The 24,791-nt window shown below is 38.1% G+C and overlaps 2 protein-coding genes across 2 annotated transcripts; both read left to right on the top strand.

Moving 5' to 3' along the window:
• The first annotated feature begins 2,866 nt into the window (after nt 1-2,866).
• LOC145217106 (neurotrypsin-like) lies at nt 2,867-13,972 on the top strand. The gene is made up of 10 exons (XM_080084547.1): nt 2,867-3,212; nt 5,244-5,467; nt 5,974-6,076; nt 7,448-7,627; nt 9,974-10,092; nt 10,598-10,728; nt 10,990-11,067; nt 11,577-11,857; nt 12,202-12,365; nt 12,859-13,972. Exons 1-10 carry the CDS (start codon nt 2,867-2,869, stop codon nt 13,018-13,020), a joined length of 1,788 nt encoding a protein of 595 aa, XP_079940673.1. The 3' UTR covers nt 13,021-13,972.
• Nucleotides 13,973-16,554: 2,582 nt separating this feature from the next.
• Nucleotides 16,555-24,515, top strand: LOC145226268 (uncharacterized). Its single transcript, XM_080092275.1, has 6 exons — nt 16,555-16,644; nt 21,252-21,421; nt 21,991-22,847; nt 23,015-23,137; nt 23,410-23,454; nt 23,513-24,515. Exons 1-6 carry the CDS (start codon nt 16,615-16,617, stop codon nt 24,253-24,255), a joined length of 1,968 nt encoding a protein of 655 aa, XP_079948401.1. The 5' UTR covers nt 16,555-16,614; the 3' UTR covers nt 24,256-24,515.
• The last annotated feature ends 276 nt before the right edge of the window (nt 24,516-24,791 follow it).

Here is a 24,791-nt window from a genome sequence, read left to right as displayed (position 1 = left end):
TTACTGGAATGTCTATAACTTTGTAGAAGCTTTGTCAAAATCGTGTGAGGTACAAAATATTTACTAACGTGTAAAGCCCAAATAGTTATTCTTTCCAACACCAACTACATTTTTAGTTTAATTTTTTTAACAAATAAAACGACCATTTGTTGCGATTGTTTACTGCCAATAAACATTTTTACTGTGCGTTCTTTCTCTGAAAAGAAAGTTTGATAAATTATTAGCAAAGAGAAGTAAAGAAAAGCGCAATTTTTTTGACATAATTTCCTTTTCACAGGTTATGCCTATGCCGGGCGTTTGCAATATGATACAAATAATTTTCACAAGTTAAGACATAACGCTGCAGGCAAAGTGATAGAAACTACAGCTCCCTTCAGCAAAAACGCGATAAAAAGGCAATTTTGAGCTAAGAGGGCACGAAAGGCATCCCAAGCTTGATGATAAGAAAACCACGGGGTTAAAATTTGGTTAAAAATTTGTTTAGATATAAACAATTCTTCGCTTCCTGGAAACCGTTTAGGAAATGTAAATAAGCTTTGCAACTAGGGCAAGTAAAATTTGATATGCCTTATCAGAAGATTGGATTAAAGTGAAAGTCCGGTTGGTAACATGAGGATTAGGTAGGCTACATTGAACGTTTATGGTGTAGGCTAGATGTGTTTCAAAATTGTGCAACCTTTTTACAAATTTCTTTTCAGGAAGTTTAGCCGATTTTAACTGCCGGATAAAAAGCTGCAAATTAAACATCTAGTTCCAGGCTCTAACGGTATTTAGGTGGTCAAGTTAACGTACCTTTAGGCACATGTAAACTTTCAAAGGTGCAAACTAATCGGTTTTGCATAAACTTCAGACGAAGGTTAGAACTTAAATTTAGCGATAATTGTAGTTTTATATCAATCTAAAACCATATGTCTCGTTGTCACATAACTTTGGGCTAATTTGCCATCTGGTTACCTGGTTTTGTGGTGTGTGTGGTCACACAATACATGCTTGGTTAAAACGGAGTGTAACTTTGCAAGAAAAACATCCAATCAGTTGATTTGTTTTACTTTAGTTCCTTTGCGTATTTTATTTGGTTTGTTTCGATATAAAAGCTGAGTTAAGTTTGTTTCGCTTAGGAAATAAAAACATATATACCTTCGTTATATCATACCTTCGTTATATGAAATGAAACCATGAGGCGGCTATAAGCGTAAAAAAACATTTAATTTTAATGGAACAATAAGCAGTTCAATTCAGAGTTATAAGGGAACCAGAAATGTGGCCTCGGACCAAATATTACAAGCCCAAAACCTTATCTGAAACGAAATTTAAAAAAGCGAACCCCTAATTAGGCCGGATAGTTGGTGAAATTTCGGCACAAATGATACGAAGTGTAAAGTCAGGCCGGAAGCAAACCTGTTTTATTTAACCTGGACCTAAACCCGACCAGACTTACAATTTTGCTTCGGTGTACAAGTTGTCAAAAGTGCGTGTGTATGATCGGGCTTTGAAAATGTGACCCTTTTACTGCGCACCGTAATATATGTTTTTTAAATGCTTGGAAAAAATTGTTTTGCAGGGACAGCTTATATTAGGTGTTGCTGTCAAGCATAATATCAACTTTATATAGCTCTTCTGTATTTCTATGCTGGCGTTTCGACGTCCTATGCAGGTCGCCTTCGTCAGGGTAAATAACGCTGAATGCGAGTAGTACAGTGCACGATAAACAAAGGGAAAAAAGAACAAGGGACATATGTTTAGGATATTATGACGAAATGCGAATGTGCATCACATTACAAAAACGTAATTTAGGGGTTATATTGCGAAAGCAGTTCCATTATTGAAAAGTTGAAATAAACTACTTTTTTTTTATTATAGCCTGTAATGCGAGCCGAGAAGATAACATGGTTCTTAGTAAGTCCTAAGTTTGATAATTATTCTTTGTTCTTAATGAGAGGTCTCATGCTGGGTTCGTTAGAAATGTGTTAAAGGTTTAGCCTAAAGCAAAAACCTAAAAAATCGTGGTAAAAAAGGCAAGTTCAAATTTCTCCAAATGCACAAGAAACAACCGTATTCGTGGTGTTTCTAAAACTTCGAAAAAAACGTGCAGCAGCGCGACCTGGGGAAAAAATCTCTGCTATCTTTCAAAACTACAATGATTGCTATCTTCTCAAACAGTCGCGTTTTTTCAGGGTTGGCGCCATTTATACACATAAGTTATAGTACGTAATGCCTAGGGCCTCAAAGCAGTTTAGCGGAAAAATAAACAGAACATTTACCGCAAGTGATCAAGAATTGCTGTTCCAAGAGCAAAAATCAAAAGCAAAATAGTTTTCATTATAGTATGCTAAAATACAGCGAAATTGACAAAATGCTGGATAGTTTAGTTGTTGAGTTGAGTTGTGTTAAGTTTATTAAGTGCCAAGTTGATTTGATTGAGTGCAGCTGAAATAAGAATGTTTTGCAAGCCGTTGTGTCATTTTTGATGCAATATTGTTGGGCAAAATATTGCAGCTGTGAAATATATATTACATGACATGGCCACCGCCTGAGCGGCCGTAGCAATTTTCTCATTATGTGTTATTTGGTAACCACACGTAAATTGGACTTTTCAAATTGTATAATGGTTTAGGCGACTAAAATTACTGCAATTTGTATGTAATTTCAAAGCGTAGCCCGGAGTACGAAGTTTTTCTATTAACGTTTTTCCAACCTCTTTTCTAGGAAATAATACGCCTCATAAAACCACAACCTCTAACCTGCAATGTAACTTGTTATAAATGTGAAGATGTAACAACGTTTCAACAATATGAAGATTTCAAAACATTAATATAAAGTCGCTTCCTTGACTAAACAAACTACTTCGTTAACTATGCAATGGACAATGTATAGTTATGTATTCATATGCCTCATATTGATATTAACCTATAACCTCGTTGTACGCGCAACGATTTACCGACCAAGCAATGTCCAATCGGATGGAACTCTTATAGAAACTCTGCAGTTGCATGCGGTGTCGCAAAACAATGATCGAAAGGCTTTGAGAGCCTTGGAATCATTCCAGCACCGTCAGTTAAGAACCGACAAGAAGTCAGCGAATGTGGGTTCGAATCCCACCGATGCCGGATTAGCCACAGGAAAAGCGAGCAATGTGGTCGTTCAGCTATCGGCAGTGTCAAAGACTGAAGCTCGTTCATTGCGCAAGGACATCTTTGACCACTACCAACCAGGTTCGCAATATAATTTAGTTTGTTTTGTTAAACATTATAACTATAATGCTAAACTTTAGCCAACTCACCCCAAATATTTTTGGCCGAATCAGGCCAAACCTAAAATCCCTTTTTAAAGTCCATGTTTGGCCAAAATGTTTCTGCAAACTGGTTTAGTTCTAATTAAAACAACTGTTTTTTTGCTTTACAAGAACATTCAAGAACCTTAATAATGTTGAACATCAAAAATAGCATAAAATATTTTAAGTTTGTCGCGGACTCATGAAAAGCCTATAACGCAATGTTTGGGTCTTCGGACTCGGGGTCAAGCAAAAATTGCGTTGTTTCCTATTTTTTTAAGTCTGCGCGCAAAATACATGCAAATGTAAGGTATTTACCTTAAAGCTATTTTCCCAAGGGTTGCGATTTTACAATTGCAGCATAGGTGAACTCAATGTGTAGCAATATTTTTTATTTGTTGTGAGATCAGCAGGTAGAGACTACCATGGTTAATCCAGTTGGTCAGAACATTTTAATCGACCGACCTTGTTGGAATTTCAGCTCCATCTTTCATATGATTCTAATTTTAGACTTGAATTTTCACCCGAAAATCGTCGTGACAAATTAAATCACGATATGAAATCCTGTTATGAATCTAAACAAATTTTCTGCGATTCGATTTGCTTTGGGTCGATGTAACGAGTTTGTTTCCATACAACAGTTTCCAATTTTACAAACCGGATTTAATGTTCGGTTTGTGGGTATTTGCGTTGGTTGACATGGTCCTTGTTTTCGCTTGAGATAAGGAAAAAGAACTATAACCGTGAAGTGAAGCATTGTAATCATACGAATCACATTATGTAAATTGACATTTGACTTTTACGTGCTTTTAAGCGTTAAATCGTTTTCCGGTAAATGCATTTTTTGTTAATTATTAGTTGTACGCTTTCATTGCTCAGATTGCTTGTTTACATAGAGATTTTGTTTTTGCTCACACAGTTATGTGAAATGTTTAAGTATGTTTCGTTGTAAAAATGCAACTTTTTTTAAAGCAAATTTAAACGCAAACTTGCCTTGGCTTAAGAAAACTTGCCTTAAAAAAAAACACACCTAAAAGCAGATAAATACCACAAAAAATGCATGGCGAAATAATGAATTTCGTTACTGCGTGGCAAAACTGTAAAAAACTGTGTTTGCAAAAAATGAATATGCCCTATATTCCAGTTATGATTACAAATTCCATCTGTGCCGACGATTTTCCGGTGGCATAATGCTGAGCGACCTTGCTGACACCGTCCCTACTTTATTTATTTATCGGTAAACCGTACCTACCTCAGTAACCCGGTATTAACATTTACAAACAGTTATGCGTGACTTCATAACCCCGCGTGCCACTGACAAGAAGTCGAATTCATGCCCTGACAAGTTTGTGTTTGACAAAATACAGTTTGGTGTCGAAACAATCAACATTTGTTGTGTAATCGGTTCGAATTCTAAGGCCCGAAAGAGCAAACTGAAATTTGCAGTTCGTGTATTGGGTAAAAAGCGAAAGTCCGCTCAGCAAGTGCAAATTTTTGTTTGTTGGCGAAAAGCTGAGGTCTAAATATAGTCCAAAGTTAACTTTACCCTTCCGGTAAAAAAGCTGCGCACAAATACACATTGGTTTCTCATACGAAGTACAAAAGAAAATAAACTGCGCTAGACGCATGGCTGCATAAGACACGACAAACTCCCACAAAAATGATCAAACTCTATCGTATTTTAGCAAACACGCAAATGCCTAAAAACGTACACACATACAAACAAAAAATGAAAGATTAAGGACACGAACAAACACACAATTCAACACAAACGTACAGATACATACACGAACGAAAACATACAAACGTACAAACACGAACAAACACACAATTCAACAAAAACGTGTAAATACAGACACGACGAAACGCTAAAGCGTACCTTTCCCAAAACATGCAAACGAAGTCATATATACACAAGGGTGCAATCGCAAAATAAAAAGTACAAGAAAAAGGACGTTTTTCTTTGTTTCAGCTTCACATCCCGGAGAAGTTCGACTGGCCGGAAGCCTCATTCCATATATGGGCAGGATACAAGTGGCGTTGCCTGGCGACCGATGGGGGGCGATTTGTGCCACCGGATGGGACGTTATCGATGCTTTCGTCGTTTGTCGCCAGTTGGGGTTCAAAACCGGGGGCGTCGTTGTTCGAAAAGGGTCCGATTTCGGCGGCTCGTTCGGACCCACAGTTTTAACGAAGGTGTTTGAAACTAAGTTCAAAGGTCAAATCATTACAAAGCAAATACAAAGAAAAACAATTAGTAAATTGATAGGTCTTACTCTATATCATGGATTACTACTGATAGCAGCAAAGAAGTGAAGTCCTGTTTATACTAACAAAAGAATGCCCTCATATGGTTGAAAAACTAAATGCTAAAATAGGGGTGCACAACCTTTTAGTTGTTATTAGCACGGTCACAGGTTTTTTATTTCACTTAGCCAACAATATTTTGTCAATGCACAGTTGCACTTATGCCCGGCTATAAACTTATCCTTGTGCGCATCATTTGTGCGTACGACGTGAAGCCCTGATTTAAACTAACCCGTTTTAACCACAAGACTGTAAAACTCAACAGTACCTTGCATGCATGATTGTTTCCGTTACAGCTTGATCACTTCACAACCGGGCGATCAATGTAACGTAGCGAAAGAAAAACAGAATTATTAATCGACTGTCCGGTATATGATGGTGTTGTTGTTTTTTAGGTTAACTGTGACGGCCATGAGTCGAGATTGGATGAGTGCACGGCGCAATCATGGGATGGAGAGAACTCACTTCAGTGTGAGGAGATGGCTGGTGTGATATGCGGTGAGACAAACCAACATAAGTCAATTTGTATTGGACATTTCTATGGTTCTCAATGCTTTTCCAAAACCTTAAGGCCATAAATTATAGTAGAATATAATAATAAATCTATTTGTACATACATTGTACAACATGCACTGATTTTGTTTCTTGGAACCCTGTTTAAATATTGAAATGTTCAATTGAACCGTCAAGGTTTATCGCTTAAAGGTTTGTGCAGATGATGAGTTCGTTGCCGAGTCGTGTACTTTTTCAGGTTAACTGCTTTAATCATTTATGTAATGCAATTCTTGCACAAGGCCGTGTTTTCAATCCAAATATAAAAAAATATATAACTTAAATATATAAGCTGTTACAAATTCTCGTTGCTGAACATTTGCTGTTGTTGGAAGGCCGGACCGCGAATTTTAGTTTTAAACGGTCTGTAGTGCAAAAAAGGTTGCCGACCCCAAATCAAACCGTTTAACCTTCTGCTTTGTAAATACATTCCTGTTTGAAACCTAATTGCAATTTAAGCTATTTATTATTTATTGCTTTTTATTTAAAACAAAATTGTAACCTAATTTTCAGCGAGAGCATGTTTTTAGAGTAAAACGAAAACATCCATAAAATTCATGCGACTCTTTATTATCAAAAAGAAAGTTTAAAGCAGCTTATCATGATAATCAAGTCGGGTCATTTGCAGCTTTCATAAACAGGTTTTCAATTCTAGTTCGCTTTAACTTAAATCTAGTTACTCAGGAATGTGGCTTTGGGCGCAGTTTTCACTATCCCAGCTACTCCGGTGATAGTAATCTTAACCAAACAACCCTGACAGCAATTTGTGCAATCACTTCATCGTAATTGTCCCAGTATAAGTTGCGGTCAACCAGAACCAATCTTATCGGGATCTTACACCGTGGTTCTGTGGTTAAGGAGAATATTTTTACTTTTGTTCCAAATCTATGATTGCAGCATTTTTTCACTTGTTCAGGTGCATGATGCTACTATCTTGACTTATACTATTGCCTTTTACTTTTGAGCGCCACTTTTAAATATAAAGGAATTGGTTTTATGTAAAATGTTAAATGTTTCAGACAGTTTGCCTGGATTCTTAAAGTTCTTATCTAGGAATTTTTAAGAACCTCTAAAAACAGTTTATATTATTAAAAACTGCAGAAGTAGTTCACCTGTATGGATATTATAATAGTTATATGCTGTGTAATTTTTTTCATTTATTCGTTGGATACTTGTAAAAATTGAAATTTCCGCCAAAAAATCTAAGACCCCAAGTATAAAACACCCGCCTAACGCTTCAAAATAACCAAAAAAACAACCCGCATCGGCTTAACCAATGAGGGGCTTTCATATAATCACGTGATCATATCGTTGCAGGTTGCCCTTTCACCAAGGACCCGAACGTCATTTCGCGTTGCTCGTTCGACACTTCGTTCCCACAGGACAAGATGTACTGTCGCTTCTCGTGCAAACCGGGATTCGAATTATCCGGTTCCAACCTACGACGATGTGACGTAACCCAAACTTGGTCGGGGAATCCCCCAAGATGTGTCGTAGGTGGGTAATTGAGTTTCCATGGTAACAAACTCTTGACATTTTGTCTAAAATACGTCAAAATTATTGGCCCTAAATGAAATCATTTTCTAATATGCAGCCAGGCTTGGATAAGAAAATAATGCAAAATGCCAACTTACTCAAATGTATCATAAGTCGGGAAATGTTCATTTTCGAATAAAAACAGCAAATAATCTTATAAAAAACAAATTTATTTTGCTAAAACTCATCTTTAGTGTTTATGAAGGGCAATACAGGGAATTGAAGTCAGAAAAGCTAATAGTTCTTTCACAAATGTATGTAATATTTCGTCTTCAAAAAGTGCCGTTCTTGATGTTTTTTGCTGCTTCGGTGCCATAAAACGTGTTCAGGGAATCAACTAGGTTACCAGACATTTAAGAACGACCAAATTCGTTTTTTGGCGTTCAGTCCGAATTTTTTAAGTTTTTTTTCATAAGTCTATGACCAAAATCTCGAAACATTAATTTGACAGCACAAATAAACTCAACAACAAAAGTCTCAAAATTTCATGAGTTCAATTGTCTACTTAGGTTGATTGATGAATTTTCAGCCTTAAAGCGGTAGAACCCACACCCAAGGTTTATATGCTTAAGAGAGCATCAAAGAATTATGTTAATCTGTCGGAGAACTTCAATGCGCTAATTGTGTTTAGAACCAAACCACCAATCCAGATTTTATTACATTTTGCCAGCTGCGTTCGCCCTCCAGTTTCACACAACAATTTAAGGTAAAATTTTTGAGGGTACGACCACCCATGTATATTGGTTATTGTCTAAAACTGTTGCTTAGCAATTGACGATCAGTTAGACAATATAAAGTGTGATACAATCAACTTGAAACTTCGTTCAGTGGTTTGGAACAACCACCGCCCGATAAAAGATTTTTAAGCCTTCAGCAATCTAATTGATTTTTGCAGTGTGTAACAAACATCTATAGAAGGTTTTACAAATGTCGAAATGCGGGAGTGCGTCACAACGGAAAAGCTCTTTTTGTTTGTTACTGAAAGCAACTCGCCTCAGTTCTAATTCGGGTCGGGCTTTTTTGGGCCAGCTTGAATTAAACTCGCTTAAATCGGTCTTGTCTTCACACTCGGTATTATTTGTGCCTCAATTTCACCACCTTTCGTGCCCTTTTCGGGCTTTTCAAATCAGGACTAGGTTGGGTTTAAGCTTAAACTTTCAAATTCGGGTTGGGTTAAGAATTGTAGGCCGAATTACAATATGGTCCTACCCACCTGTGAGAAAAAAAGTGGCAAATTGTTTTCCAAAAAAGTTGGTGTTTCATTTCATGCAATGTGTTCAGTAAAACTAGTTTAATAGTGTGCAGCGAGTTTAAAGAATCCACTGATCGTTTTTGAAAAACAAGAAATTTTATGCCCATTTCAATTCGTCAGATACAGCATGCGACCAATTACGCAAACGACATCTCTTCTCACGAATACGTGTATCATTGAAGATTGAACACTGACAATGAGCTGTTTTCCATCACAATGAGCTGTTTTGTTTCAAATATGAATTCTTTCTTTCTATACCTTGAGGTGTTTCGCCGAATTTTAAGTGCGAGGTGCATGAAATATAGCTGGTTTATTACCTAGAAACTGCGTTATGACTTGAAACATCCCGGCCACCCAAGTTAACGTGTTTGTTGTGGGGAAAAGTGGGAAAAGGTCATACGTGATGGTTAAGACAAACCTAATCCAGATTCTGTAGCGCCGTTGTTCATATGGAATGACATGATTAAAAGCAGCCGGTTGTGGCTTAAAGTTGATGAGTCATTTTAACCCGATTTGGTAAAGGTGACATCAAGGTTTGGTTGTTTTAAGAAAAGGGTGGGTTCAGGTTAAAACAAGTTAAACTGTTTGTTTCAAATACAAATGTCGTAAGTTAGGCTCAACCACAAAAAACGTGTAAACCTTGAGCGGACAAAATACACAACCGTCAGTGCTGTAGAGTTCATTTATATCTGTGGTATTTAACAAGTTTCACCAGTATTATGTACACGTGTGGGTAACTTGTAAATTTTGGCTGAAACAAGCCAAAACATTAATAAGAAACTATATCTTGTCATGGCTATTGTTTATTGTGGAAGGTATTATTACGTCTCAGATACTTACCAAATTATGGAAAATAAAATAAAATTATTCTCAACATAGTATTATTTTACCTTTAACGCGTTTTTTTAGCATGATTAAGCAATTAACTGGCGTTTACACATTTTGGGTGCTTACAAAATTTAAGTTAAGCAAAAAAGGACAACTTGCAGCAAATAGTTCATTCAAATAATAAATCAAAAATATTGTGTATCATTTTTCTTGTTTTTCTTTCCCAGCAAGAAGCGCTTGTAGCAAGAATCCTTGTTTCAACGGTGGGGAATGCAGGGGAAGTACCGAAACCGATACCAAGTACACGTGTTCGTGCAAAGCGCAATTCACAGGAGAGCGATGCCAGGTGGGAAATTAGGTTTAGCATTTTAATCACTGTCTTTTTGTCTAAACTGCTTTTAATAACCTGAAACAAAATTCAAATGAAACTATTTTAAGGAAAAGAATGAAATTTCGACAATTGTTTGCTCACTTAAGCTGTTGATTACTAATGACCGCTTTTTTGACTTTAAACTCCTTTGCTAGCCTAAGATGAAATTTAGACAAAGCAATTGTGAGAAAATTTAACTTTTAAACAAACTTTTTTTTTAACTTTAAATATTCATCTGACTTAAAACGATGTTAAATGGATTATTAGCGTTCAACTTACTAAAATAAATCAATGTAGTTAATTAGTAACAAATTGTTAAATTATTTTCCCCTCTAAAGTCTTGAGAAAAATTTTCAGAAAACTTGTAATTTTTTTAAACAATGGTGTCAAATTAATTGTTGGCGTTGAACTTACTGTAAGGAACCATTGCAATTGTATAACAAACTGTTAAATTGTTTCCTCCTTTAAACGTTTCTTCCAGACCAAAGTTCGGTGGGGATGTGGGGAACCGACATTACACGGTGACCTTTCAACTGTTCGCCCTCTCATCCGAATAGTTGGAGGAAGAGAAGCTATTAAAAATAGCTGGCCGTGGATCGTCCAACTGAGAGAGTAAGACATTTTTTGAACATTTTTGTTTAGAAAACTCTATGTATGAAATACCTTGCTCACATGTAAAAAAATGTTGTATTGTCACAGCGTCTAAAAGCAGCTGTTAAGATTTTTTCGCCTTTTTGCCAAATATTCGTTTTCGATAATTTGCGATCAAACTCGACTGAAAAGACTGGAAAAAAATGTTGATAGGTTATGCCTGGCAGCAACAGTTTATTCAGTTAGACTCTATGGTCGAATTCTAATTCATTTTTGTTTTAGCAACGATGAAGTTTTCTGCGGAGGTTCAATCGTGGCACCGAAGTGGATTATCACAGCTGCTCACTGTATGAAAATGAAGTAAGTTGTTTCATTATTTCGATGTTGTGTATGAACATCATTCCTCTCTGAATACAAATGCACACTTTAAATGCGAAATAAATGATACAAAAACGTATATTCACTAATTATAAAACAAATACATTGCGCAAATTCACGTATTAGACACAAACAAAAATACCAACACTTAGCTGTCCTTAAGTCCCGCGGGTTCACTCTTCATCAATCAGTAATCTTTAAATAAATTAGTTTTTTGCAAAATATTTCCCCAAAACACAAACCTTTTTTCAATATTTTTTCACGGGGTTCGTACCCAGGACACACCCCGGGGACGAATTGTTTATGTCTGTATATGGGTCAGGCGCGCTGGACCATTCGGCCAAGTTCCTGCCCTAAATTACATACCTTTTTATTTATTTTTTCACGGGGTTCGAACCCAGGACACTCCCGGTTTTTTTTGTCTGTTTGTGAGTCAGAAACTCTGAATTATTCTGCCAGGTTCCTACCCACAATCCTGTTTTGTTGCTTAGAAACATCGAATCGGGTCCGAACAGCGACAGCAGGTGGACTATAGTGGCCGGTCAGCATCGCCGCCAGGAGCGCGAGAGAAACAGTGTGCAGCTTGGGATAGTTTATTTTCTCTTGAACGACTACAGCAACGTGGATATCCCTCGTAAAGACATCGCGATGATCAGACTCAAAGACGAAATCCATTTTGGTCTCCACATCAGCCCGATCTGTCTTCCAACATCCAGATGGGATGACCCTCCTCCCGGGAGCAAATGTTGGATTGTTGGATGGGGAAGTTTTAGTAGGTGGCGCTGTTGGTCATTTATTTGTCGGTAAATTTTCAACACTAACATGTGCCTGGCGCGCCTGACCCATATACAGACATAAAAAACCCTGATCGGGATTCGTCCCCGGGATAGTCCTGGGTTCGAACCCCGTGAAAAAAAAAACAAAAAACAAAAAAAAAAACACTAACATGTGCGGGGCAGGAACTTGGCCGAATGGTCTGGCGCGCCTGACCCACATACAGACATAAAAAAACCTTGATCGGGATTCTTCCCGGGAGTGTCATGGGTTCGAACCCAATATGAAATGATTTTTCCATTTTTAATACAATTTCCAGCATGTCTTTTTGTTTTTTTGTAGCTTTATTCAATCAGCTGCCAGATGTGTTGCAACAAGGGGACATCCCCATTCTTTCGAATGAAAAATGCAAGAAGATTAAATCAAGAGGTTTCAGAGATTATTCGGCGATCGGGTCTAACATGATTTGTGCAGGTTACTTCACAGGGGGCGTGGACGCTTGCAAGGTGGGTAAACGCGATTTTTTACTGCATACTTCTGTTTGTTACATGTCACAACGCTTATGATGTCAGAAAAATGACGTATGTATTTTAAAAACACTTCGAAAAGTCGCGTGTGTTTCTTGACAAAATCACTCAGTGTTACAAGAAACTTACCTTTCAAACTGTTGCTTATGCACGAGATACTACATAACATTGTAGAAATACGTGAAGCTTCTCGTGATCCCGTTGAAATCGCTCGGTGGGCCCCTTGGGATTGCGAACCCAAATTTGAAAACCGCTGCTCTAACCTAATGAACGCTGAAATATATGGATCTTCACACAAACATTTTTGACAAAAAAGTCTTTAAACCAGTGGTTTGTGGACTTACTTAAACAATCTGTTCACCTTTTTCCAAAATCCAAATACTTTGAAATTTCTGCCCTTTGTCAAACCCAAATTGAAATCCTGCTCAGAAAACAAACAGTTTTAACTTTCATTTTGTTTTGCTTTTTTCAGGGAGACAGCGGAGGGCCGTTAATGTGCCAAAGAAGCGATGGAAGTTTCTACCTCTCGGGCATCACCTCATGGGGATACGGCTGCGCTGAGGCTAATTTACCTGGCATCTACACCAGAGTGACGCACTACCTCGAATGGATCAACCGATTTATTGCCATGTAGTAACAAAATGAAACGTTTTTTTGTAACTTCGACTTCCCATCATGAAACCGGGTTCTCTTGTAAGCTTGGTGCAGCCAACCACTGTAAAAGCTTTATTTGTTTGTTTCTATTTAACCTCTAGAACGGGCAACGCCTGTTGAATGCGTTAATTTTATAAGAGTCCACCATCGAGCTGCCTGTTTTGTTGTTAAGTCCGCTGAAACATTTTTTTATTTCTTCTTTTGACTCTTTTAACTTAGTGAAGTAACCCAATGCCGCCCAAGCTTCATGCTCAGGCAACCGCAAGTGGCCGGGAAGTGATGAAAACCCAGAACTTTGTGAACACCAGGGATTGCGCTAACCATTCGGTAATCTTGACGACCATCTGTTTTGAAAGTGCCCATAGCAATACGTCAAAGACATTGCTAAAGCAATTCAATATATCATGCACATATTTTTCTATCTGTTAACTCAGGGGTCGGCAACCTTTTTTCTACTGCGGACCGTTTTTGAAACTGAAATTTCAAGCAGACCGGCCTTCAAACATTTACAAATATTTAGATATGAAAACGCATAAATTAGTTTACCATCTCCGGAAAACATGGGCAAAACGTTTCAAAGCATTTAACCTGAAAAGGTGTACGGCCCGGTAACGAATTCGGCCCGGCGGTTGCCGACCACTGTGTTAACTTACAGACCAATATTTTAACGTCGATTTTTGTGTCTGGCAATTTGTTGGAAAAAAGATGTTTTTTATTCCCAGTAGTAGACCATCGTTCTTTTTACGTCATTACAAAATAACCCTGCCTCGCACAAATACGGTTTTGTACTTGCTACCTCTCTGTCTGTTGCCAACTTGCCATGTATTCGCCTAACAAAGTTGATGCAATTTCAAATATTCCTCTGTAACGCTTTTGCTCAGCATAATCACCAAATTGTCGATGTTTGCCAATAATATATGTATTTTGTCTGATGTTTTTGAACTGATTGTCAAAAAGTAGAAAGAGATTTAAAACAGAGAGAGACACAGAGAGAGAAAGAGAGAGAGAGAGAAGACGAGAGAGAGAGAGAGAGAGAGAGAAGAAGAGAGAGAGAGAAGAAGAGAGAGAAAGAGAAGAAGAGAGAGTGAGCTGAAGATGAAGAGAATCTGAAAGAATTAACGCAAAATAAAGTTATAGCTTGTCCGCGTGTCACCAACAGTTGTGTCCATGTAATGTTTCCCGCCAAACGATCATTCGTCCAACATATGCGGGAAGATTTGTTTTATTTGGGATTTTATCCGCCCAAAACTTGTTCTTAAATAAGACCAAAAGAATTTCATCTCTCGCCGTTTTTATCCTGAATCACTGTCACGTGAAGAACATGGGATGTCACGTGCATGTCGACCACTCTGCTGGCTGGCATTGAATCGCATTGGGTGATCCCGTGCGATGCCTCAAGCTGGCCATCGCGATCACCGCGCAGTAAAGTTAAAAAGTACCAGAGTCACAGGCGACGCAGTAAAGTTAAAAGACTTTGTTTGAAAATGTTATTAAACTCGCGAGTCGGTTGCACTAGGCTTTCGCTTTTTTACCAGCTTTTGAATTAGTCACCTGCCTACGTCGCCTGTGACTCTGATAAGCTGCCGATTGGCTTTGTTGGTTGCTTTGGCGTAGTAAGAGTTTAACATATTTTAAATATGATGGAGCCTTAATCAAGCTAATAGGCATCACCAACATATTACAAAAAGTCCCTTTCTCTGTGTGAACGCACCAACGTGACTGTGGTGTCCTGACGTGTAAGACATTATGCCCAACGAAACTAATGCTTGCCCTAAACCTTTTAACATTGCAAGAATAAAATGCGAGTCGTTGAAATAGCTCAGCGTGGAAGTTTGGTGTGATTAATTGGAATTGTTTAAAACTTTATGTTACCACTAAAGGTTTGTTTGAAACAGAGTAAAATGAGCTTCTGTATGATAATGGCCGCATCGAGTTTGCTTCCACACCTGTTTTGTAGATAGACTGTTAGTTCAACGAATTTTACGCGATCGCCCGGGTCGGGTTTCATGTTGAATCTGTGATCGACTAAGCCTTGCCACCGCGTTTATGTTGCTCAATTACTTCGACAACCTCGGAATTCGATTGAGCGGTTTCGGTCATGGTGACGACATCCCAACAACATAGTTGAATCGAAATCGTTGCAGCGAAATGAAGTCGTCAGAAACTTGGAAAAGCGATAAAAACATCGAGTATTGTGTTTTGCAGTTTGACAGTGGAGTAATCACATCAGATACTGTCAACAAATGATGCCAGCTTGTTCGTGGTGTTAATAATAAACACCGTATCAAGGTTAGAAGGAACAACGACGCCATCAGACACAAGCAAATTGAAACGAATTTCTACCACCCGTTATCGGTAGTGAGTTTAAAAAATTCTGGCAAACGTTGTGTTATTAGAAGCAAAAAGTCGGAATCAGGTTTTACGTGAATTTGCAACGTCAGCTAAGTTTCGATTTCGGAACAAACAAAGAGAGACCATACGAGTATGCGTTAAGCATATAAAGGTTTAAATATCAACAGAGCTTTGAACTGATCACGCACCGATCACGCGGTCGCCACGTGCAACATTTCTGTAGCAGTTAAAGTCAAAGTCGATTTTGGTTACAGGAGCCACACCAGGCACGCCCATACATGCACTATTACACTCATGATAGAAATTTCAAACGGCCTTTGTATTGCTTATTTAGTGTAGCGTTTCCCGTCGCAAGGCAATGTGTATTAACGAGAAAGCTGGTAGCAATGCCCTATTTCTATTCGGTTGACCTTGCATGACTTCGAGATCGTTTTCATCAAGGGAATTTCACATAATTGGTACCTGCCAAAACCCGGACTTGAGTTCTGAAGTTAAACATTATTTTTTTGTCTGTTATTCTGTGACTGAATATGTAGATCACGCGCTAATTTTCATGCACTCAATTGTTTTCCGGATTTGTCTCAAGTTACGGGAAATTACTTTTGTCTTATTTTGTTGAACTTGTTGCACATAATTTACATTCCCCTTTGGATGTTTATTTGAAGGGCGCTGCATCTGGTAATCAATCGCCTACAAATGAAATCTTGTTTCGGTTGGTTGCAGTGATGGAATTCAGTCTAGTTAGGAACCGGTTCGCCTACTTACGCACACTGCATGCAAGTTAGTTCATTTGGTTAAAATTAGCCACATTACTGATTCTCTTGTAACAATCCAATAGATCTAGATTAGGGTGATTACAGGGTCATACAAGTTCAATTCCTCCTAGGATTCCTTACGTTTGCCATAGAAATCATATTACTTGATCACGTGACTAAACTACAATTCCGAAAGCAAAATGTCGGAATCAGGTTTATGTAAGTTTGCCAACGTCATGCACCTCTTGATTAGTTTTCGTTTATTTACACAGCGACAACTCGTTGACACAACAAGGCAAGTGCGAGGGTTCAAGTTGAGAACAAACAAAAGGAGACGATACGACTATGTGTTAATAATCACCATTGTGACGAAACCGTTGGATTAGCAGCCGAAGAGCAAGTATTTAGTCGAGCCCAACAGAGTGAAATACTGAAGATTGCAAGATTTGCGACAACAATCGTCAACCATGACAAACGCTCAACCAACTCAACCCAATGTGAGTATTCATTATCTAATTCAGCGTAATTATTGAGTTAAGTTGAGTTGAATTTATTTCGCTTGGTAAAAGACAGCATAGCGACACAATTGCACTAAAACAGTGGTTCCCAAACTTTTTCATATTTTTTTCAAAACGGTCCCCCATCCCCCCCTTCAAAATTATTTCGAGGGCTCGCAGTCCTTAAGCCTAAATGTGTATTTCACAAAAACGAAAGTTGATTGCAGGATTTTAGCTAGTTATGCAAAATTGCGCATAACAATCATCCAAAGACAGCATGTGACATCACAAACAGGACAAAAACATTACGATTGTGCGCGAACAATTGCATTTTTGATAGTTGTCATTCAATAAAGGCCATTGTTTAGCAATGGAGACAGTCGATTCTCAATTCTACTTTGATTTAAACTTATTTAGTGGCACAAACTGACGCCAAACAAGATTGTAGAATTACTTCAACCGCTTCGCGGCCCCCCAAAATTGCCTCACGGACCCCTAGAGGACCGCGGACCCCAGTTTGGGAACCGCTGCACTAAAACAATCACTAAGCCGGAAATAGCTGAGCAACGTTAAAACATTATGGAGCGCATAAAAGTGTCGGGGACAATTGGTGGATGATGGCTAAACGCGCTGTAGCTACACCGTCATTACAAGGCGTTAAGTGACTGGGGCTCACAAGAAAGTGAGGTTGGCGCACTGTGAGTAGAAACGACTGGGGGTGGGACGTTGGTGGAACCGATCGAGGGGGCCCTAAGAACTAACCACCCGTGTTAGAGAAAGAGGGTAGGGTTCGACAGGAAAAGAAACCCTGCCGGATAGTTTCAGGCGCCGGAAGAAAGACCACACACACAAAGTATACATTCATGCTATTAGTACACTTTGGACTAATATTAAGCTATACAGGCAATTTAAATTGAAAGAAAATAATCGACTACTCAATTAAATAACTTAGATATGGATGACAAAAACATAAATAATGAAAAACCAGAAAAAAAGCAGTACTATAAAAATAAAAAGATAAATGAAACAAAAACAAAAACAAAATAAAAAAAACTAAAAAAAACTCGGCGCAAGTGTTGGTTGAACAGCTTAGTTCACTAGATCCCATGGTGAATTGACGCTTCAATCATTAGATTACCCTGTAACAACAAAGTCACACGGCAGCAGTTTACTAGTTCCAGATAGGATGCAAAGTTTACGTTGTGACGACAAGACAAAAATATTGCGAGTGAAATTTTCAATGCTTGGTAAAAATCGTGGATGTATTTGTGAGTTGGTCAAATTATTTTTTTTTTAAATCGAGAAAAAAAAAACAAAAACACACACAGCAAGAATACGTGAAACCCATGCCAATGCAGTAAAATAAGTGTTTGGGAAAACGGTGATTTGACCACAGAGCCAATCGTCCCAACGTCAATGGTACAAAGAAAATCCAAAAGCATGCTGTTGGTGGCCTGAGTTGTCATGGTGCAGTTTATAAAATATCGTGGGTTGGTGAGTGCAGTAAATAGTGATGTTTTAAAGTGAAGCAGGCCTGAAAATAGTTTCTAGACTTACACGCTTTATGATACCAAAGGTTCCCCCGCCGCACTTTCGCCAGACGCATACACTAGAAAAGCCGGTGTGTTGTAACAACACGCCAATTTTGAAGCCGTATACAACACGCGACACACCAAGCCGTGTTGTCAGGTGGTGTGTTGTTTGGAGGTGTGTTGTTCAACGACACGCCTGCCGTGTTGTTTGAAGCTGCAGTTTTGCGACACACCTGGTGTGTTGTTTGAACACACTCATACAACACGCGTGTTGCGTGTTGTTTAGAGCTATAAAGCATGACACACCAAATACCGTTTTGTATTTTATTGTAAACAGTACCGTATACCAACGAAATAGCGCATTTATCGAAGAAACAGAACATAACGTTTAACAGAACAAACGAAACAAAGTTATGGCATGAATGTAACGGTGGGGGGAAAACACAGGTAAAAAATACACACAAAACAAAAGTTCAACTGCATGTCAGATGCTATATAATTGTAATGTACTCAACAAGGCATATGTCATATGCATAGTCATGGCATGTTCAATATCACTACAATAAAAATAACAAGTATTACAATAAAAAATCGAAACCAAAAGAAAACCTGTTCACTTCATTTTTATTGACAACAACACTTGGATAACCAGGCGATGTTGCAAACTGGTCCTGTAAAGTAAATAACCAGTTATTAAACAATTACTGCCAGTTAATGTGATTGTAATAGTTAAGGTTACATGAAATCAAAGTTTGTTGGAGTTACTAATGTATCTAATCAAAATACCTGTGTTTCAAAGATGATAACATTTCTTTTTTGTAGCAATTTCCTTTCACAAACAAGCAGCAGCATATGATTATCCAAAGGTTCCCCTATGGCACTTTTGAGAACATGAGTTACGTTTACCATCTGCAAAACAGTAAACACCATATATATTCAAAATATGCTGGAGAAAGAGGCCGATTACTTAAAAGGCAATTAAACTCACACCAAACGTCCCTTAAGATTTCTGGTAGCAAGTGATATTGAATGTCCCTTAATGTTGATTGTCTAAAAACAAGTAATGTATATAAAGCAATGTATAATGTATAAGTAATGTATCCATCAACAAGAACACTATGATAATATGCTATTGCATAATGAAAAAAGATGTATTTTCTCAAATGTAACTATCTCATACATGTTTACTTGTTTGCAACTCAGCCATAAAGATTTGGTTTAATGCCTACCACATGCTGCCTTTGTAACAGAATTAATTCCATCAAAGAATTCCCTTGGTTGTTCAATAATCCATGTTATGCACAGTAAGGCCAGATGCATCATTAGGTTTTGTACAGGACTCTGCAACAAATTATACACTTGAAATACGTAATCATTAAGCAGAAAGTTCTGTTATAAAGGAATTGATATTGTGGAAAGTTAAATTCTTTACCGCTTTCAAGCACTTACCAACAGAACTGTAATAATTTGGCAAAAAATGCAAATAGAGGTCACTTGAATGCATGTTTTGTATGTCTTTTACTTGATAGAGATACCAAATTGTCAAGAAAACCACTTCACTCAGTCATTTGGTAACAGGCTAGCCTAATACAAAAAACAAGCCATTACAACATGCACAAACATATGTTTTATACATGCACAAGTTACAAATGTATGTAAAATTGTAAATATACCAACCTTTCATGAGATTTGCACCACCATCCTGTTCACATTGTCCAAAAGTCTTGAATACATTAAAACTTGTCAATTAATACTCAATTAACTCCTATTAGCCTTGATATTAAGTCTCTTAACAACTTACTTACTTTAAGTCAATCAAGTAAAAAAAGAACTTTGCAGCCGTTTCGTGCGTTCCCGCCGTTACGGTTGAGTGATTTCAAAGTCAAAAGGAAAGAAGGAAAGCAACAAAACAACACGGCGGCGTGTTGTTCTGTGTTTCTGGACTTGAAACGGATCACCTTGACCTTGAATCGACACACCTGGCGTGTTGTTCGTCCCGTGCGGCGTGTCGTTAAGCGAATACACATCGATTATCGCGGTAGCAACACACCTGCCGTGTTCTTAGAACACACCGTTAGTGTGGTTGAAACACACCGGCGTGTTGAAACAACACACTGTTTTTTGTAGTGTAGTTGCAGGCAGTCGGATAAAAGTGCCGATTTTAAAAACGGTCATAACATTCGAAAAACAAGATGTACAGACCTGCAATTCGCAGAAGTACTAGATATGAGAGCAAATTAAGGGGTGAAAGTCGGTAGTCTAGTTCAGGGGTGTGCAACCTGCGGCCCGCGGGCCAAATAAAAAATGTGTGCAACCTGCGGCCCGCGGGCCAAAATCACCTTGAGTTATATAAAGGTGCGGCCCGCGATCTAATTTTGGCAATTGTATTTGGCCCCACAGTAATAAAGGTTGCACACCCCTGGTCTAGTTTATAGTATCTCGAGCTCGTGCAAACAAAAATAGGTGATTTTTTCAATAAAATGTCTTGTTGATTCTGCGTCCCTAAGTTCTGCTGGGATGGTATTTCACGTTTTGGGGCCAACATATTGCATCGATTGCTGATTTATATTTGTGCCATAATATGGTTTTAGGTAGCTGGAGTTGGCACGGGTGGTAATGTTTTTATGTTTGATGGTAAAGAAATCAGCAAATGTAGATGGAAGCATGCTGTTGTTATGTTTATACAAAAATGTTAGCACTTCCCGCATAAATACCTGGTTTATTGTAAGTAAGCAATTATTTTTCATCACATTTTCGATATTGTGAGAACTCTTAATACCAAATATAATTTTAATAAATTTACTGCAGATGCCCTGTAATTTTGTAATCAGAACTGATTGACCGTGATGCCAGTTCACTATACAGTAGCGAATTATGTTTGTTTGCATGAGTGACTTTTCACGCTTTAAGCGAGTTTTGAGCCATTTGTGCAGGCATCCATGGCTATATATAAGCTATTGCTGCCAGACATAATACAATTACCAGATGAGCTCTGTAAACTTGATGCATGGCTACGCTTTTGTAAAACGTCTTGTAAAGCTAATTGCCATTTTGCAAATTGTTTATAAATTTCAGTTGCGTGAATTTGATGCTGATGATATTCTCTGTGACCCAAAGTCAAGTATTGTGGGTTCTGGAAGTTTCGGAGTGGTTCTAGTCGGAAAACATAAAAAACTCAACAAAGTTGCTGTTAAAGTCATGGAATGCCATGGCGGGGTGCAAACTAAGAAGCTATTTGAAAAAACGTAAGTTGGTATTCATCTCAAAATTTTTTGGTTTGCAATGTCATTTGCGCAATTTTAACACCACGGTAATTTATATTGTTAGATTGTACACAAAAGCAAATTTCAAGAGAAAGCAGATTCTTAACGAACTTTGTGCAAACAATTGGGTACAAATGAGAAGCAAAAATGACATATTTTATGTCATTAGTTTAATTTACACATAAACGAAAACAAACAAAGTGCAATTAATCACATAATGTTATTTACTGTATGAAACCTGTGTGACGAAACCATACGGGCAGAGTCACCAGGGTTGTTTTGTTTTTTGTCCAAATGATTTTTTAGACTTTGAGTTGCTGGTTGTCTTGCTTTTTAGCATGAGCATTGCTTACCATCTTTCAATTTGAAGTCAATATGGGCTCGATTTACTCTTGTTTAAATTGATTTTCAAGCTCTGGCTTGTGGTACTGAAAAGACTTTTGGCGTTTTTCGAAAAACCTGTCATCACAGTCGATTGTAGAATGGCGTTCGTTAGCCTCGGTCTAATATTGTTGGGCGACTGACTATTAATTAAACTTAAATTTCAACAGCGTCATGAAAGAACTAGGCAAGCTGCAAACCGCCCAAACTGAGCACGTAGTGAGGACATATGGCTGGTTGACGCTGTCGTGTGGCATGGGAATAGTCATGCAGTTTTATGAAGGTGGTAACCTCAGAGATTTCCTACTCAACGACGAAATCAGTAAAGGAATTCCACTCCGTGTTCGTCTGATGGTCGAAACAGCGGACGGAATTGCTTTTATTCACAACTTGCCTGGTCAGAACTTGGTTCATAACGACGTTAAACCTGAAAACATTATGCTTACGAGAGATCTACACGCGAAATTGGCAGATTTTGGCGGGGCGAAGCTTGCTGCTACAACTGGATCATCCACTTTTCGACTTCCAGCTACGGGAGAAAAAATTCAATTCACAGCTCTATACACCGCTCCAGAAAAACTTAAAAAAGTGACAATGAAACCTAGAAAAGATCATGATGTGTATGGGTTTGGCTTGGTAATCCATATGTCTCTTACTTGTGAAGAGCCTTATCCACCAGCTGATGGAGTTGCTTTGTTAAATGCCATCATCAGCGGTGAGAGGCCAAACTGTGATGCGATTGATGATTTGAAAGCAAGTCTTGAAAACAACGACAAAGCAGAAGTCGAAGTGATGGAAGAAGAAATGAAAAGATGCTGGGAGCACGATCCAACAAAACGACCAGATATAACTGAAGTGAGAGACAAATTTCAGAGTTTAGTTGACGCACAAAACCCAGCAGCAATTTTGCAACAAGTGACAAATTCTGTGAGGCAAATGGATTTAAAAGTTAAAACACCAGCTGAGAATCAACTCGTTCCGATTCGCCAGTTTTCACCACGTACCCAAACGTTTCTCACACCAACAGGTAATACTGGACATTGGTTGAATAAAGAGACAAAAAAAAAAACTTGCAAATAACAAACATTTATTAACTTTAGCGTTTCGTCGCTGTTGTAATACTAAGATGACGCCATGTATAACTTTACTTCCGTCATTTAAGTGCATTCCTAATGGATGTTTGTTGATTGACAGAATCGAGCAGACCAGCAAGCAACGTCGACCTTCCCAGTTCATCACGTGACACCCCACGAGGTCTAAGTTTACGATCACAAGAGATGGAAGACGCTCATGACGTCATATCACCACAGCAACATGGTATTAGGTGTTTTAAACATTAAGTTGCGTAATTGTGCTTTTTCTGGTTCCAGTTCGCTTGCATGAGTAAATGGGTTTGTTACGTCATCTTTTCAGTTATTAAACTCGTTACAATGGAAATAAATCAAGCAGTTCAACAAAATTTGACTTACTAACCCTACCTTATAACTTAAATGTGTGATTTGTTTTAAAAAATTATGAAATGTTTCAAATTTGTCATCAATTGGATTTGATGACAACCAAAAATCAAAACCAAAATTGTTTATGTTTAGATGATGTCCATAGCACAGCCCTCGATGAAATATTTCAACTCAAAAGTAAGTGTTTTTTATTTGTTTTCATTAATTGCTTTTGTATATTTATATGCTTTATTAGTTTCAGCTGAAAGCAACGAAAAATCCCAGTTGGTCGAGAAATACTCAGATTTCGTGAAACGGGGAAAATACAACGAAGCAAATTTAATAAAACAGCAACTTTCAAGGTTAATTGAAAGTCAAGTCAAAACCACAGCAATTGAATTAATAACTTTCGCTGTAAAACTTCGAAATGCAGAGAAATATTACGAGTCGATCCTGTTCTGCCATATTGCATCAGATTTCTATGCAAAGCAACAAAGTCCTGATGACGCAGCGAGAGGTGTAAAGGATTGTGCGTTGCAATTGAGTGAAACAAACAAGTCAATGGTGGACAGCGACGTCACAAACAAATCGATTGTGGGCGATCACGTGACCCTCTTGATCGCTGACATGCGCCAACAGATTCAAACTCTTCCAAATGTCGACGACAAAATTCGATGTGTATGTGAGGTCAGTTGTTTGCATTACATTGAATACAGTCTACATTTGATCGGCTCCTATCAACTGAGTGAAGAACCTATCAAGGAAGGAATAAGTTTGTTGATACACAAGTTTGGCGATGATGCAGTCAAATATGGAGTCTGTGGTTCTTTGCTGAACAACCTTGGGTTCGTCTGCGAGATAACGTCACGTGATGAGGAGGCCGAAAAATATTACACAGAAGCAATTGAAGCTTACAAAAAATCTGAGGATTTGACCGAAGAACAGCGAAAGCGACACATGGACAACAGCCAAAAGAATTTGCGAAATTTAAAAGAATGACTAAAACAATAATGTCGTTATGACGTCACTGCATCGTTTTTGATTGTCAATAACCTATTTCCTAGTATGTGTGAGGTAACAGTGAAGAACAATTGCATGTACCAAACTCAATTTTCTACCTAAAAATTAGAGTTGTTACAGAAGTTGACTTGATTTTTACTTCTGATGTGTGTGTCAACCATTGTATGTACACCCTACGATTACGTTTACTAATCAACGGTTTACAATTCTGTTTGAATCAGGACAATAAATTAAGTCAAGGCCCCCCTTAACTGGTCCCATCAATGTTCCAAATAGTGATGAACCCGCCTCAAAAGGTTCGGGCCGAAACCGAACATTAAATTCGGCCGAATCAGGCCGAACCTAAAGTCCCTTTTCCTATGGATGTTATCAAATAAATCTTGTGTTGTTGATGCAAGTGAACTGGTTTATGGTGCTCCAAAACCACTTTCGAAATGCGTACCTTTACTGGAGTTCTAATATTTAGCAGCAAACATGGCTTATAATTTTGATGCAACAATTAGTTAATTTATGAT

The sequence above is a fragment of the Phallusia mammillata genome, chromosome 1 (genome assembly GCF_965637545.1).
Source record: "Phallusia mammillata chromosome 1, kaPhaMamm4.hap1.1, whole genome shotgun sequence".
Classification (NCBI taxonomy): domain Eukaryota; kingdom Metazoa; phylum Chordata; class Ascidiacea; order Phlebobranchia; family Ascidiidae; genus Phallusia; species Phallusia mammillata.
The sequence above is the reverse complement of the archived record's forward strand: the minus strand, read 5'-3'. Positions and strand labels throughout refer to the sequence as shown.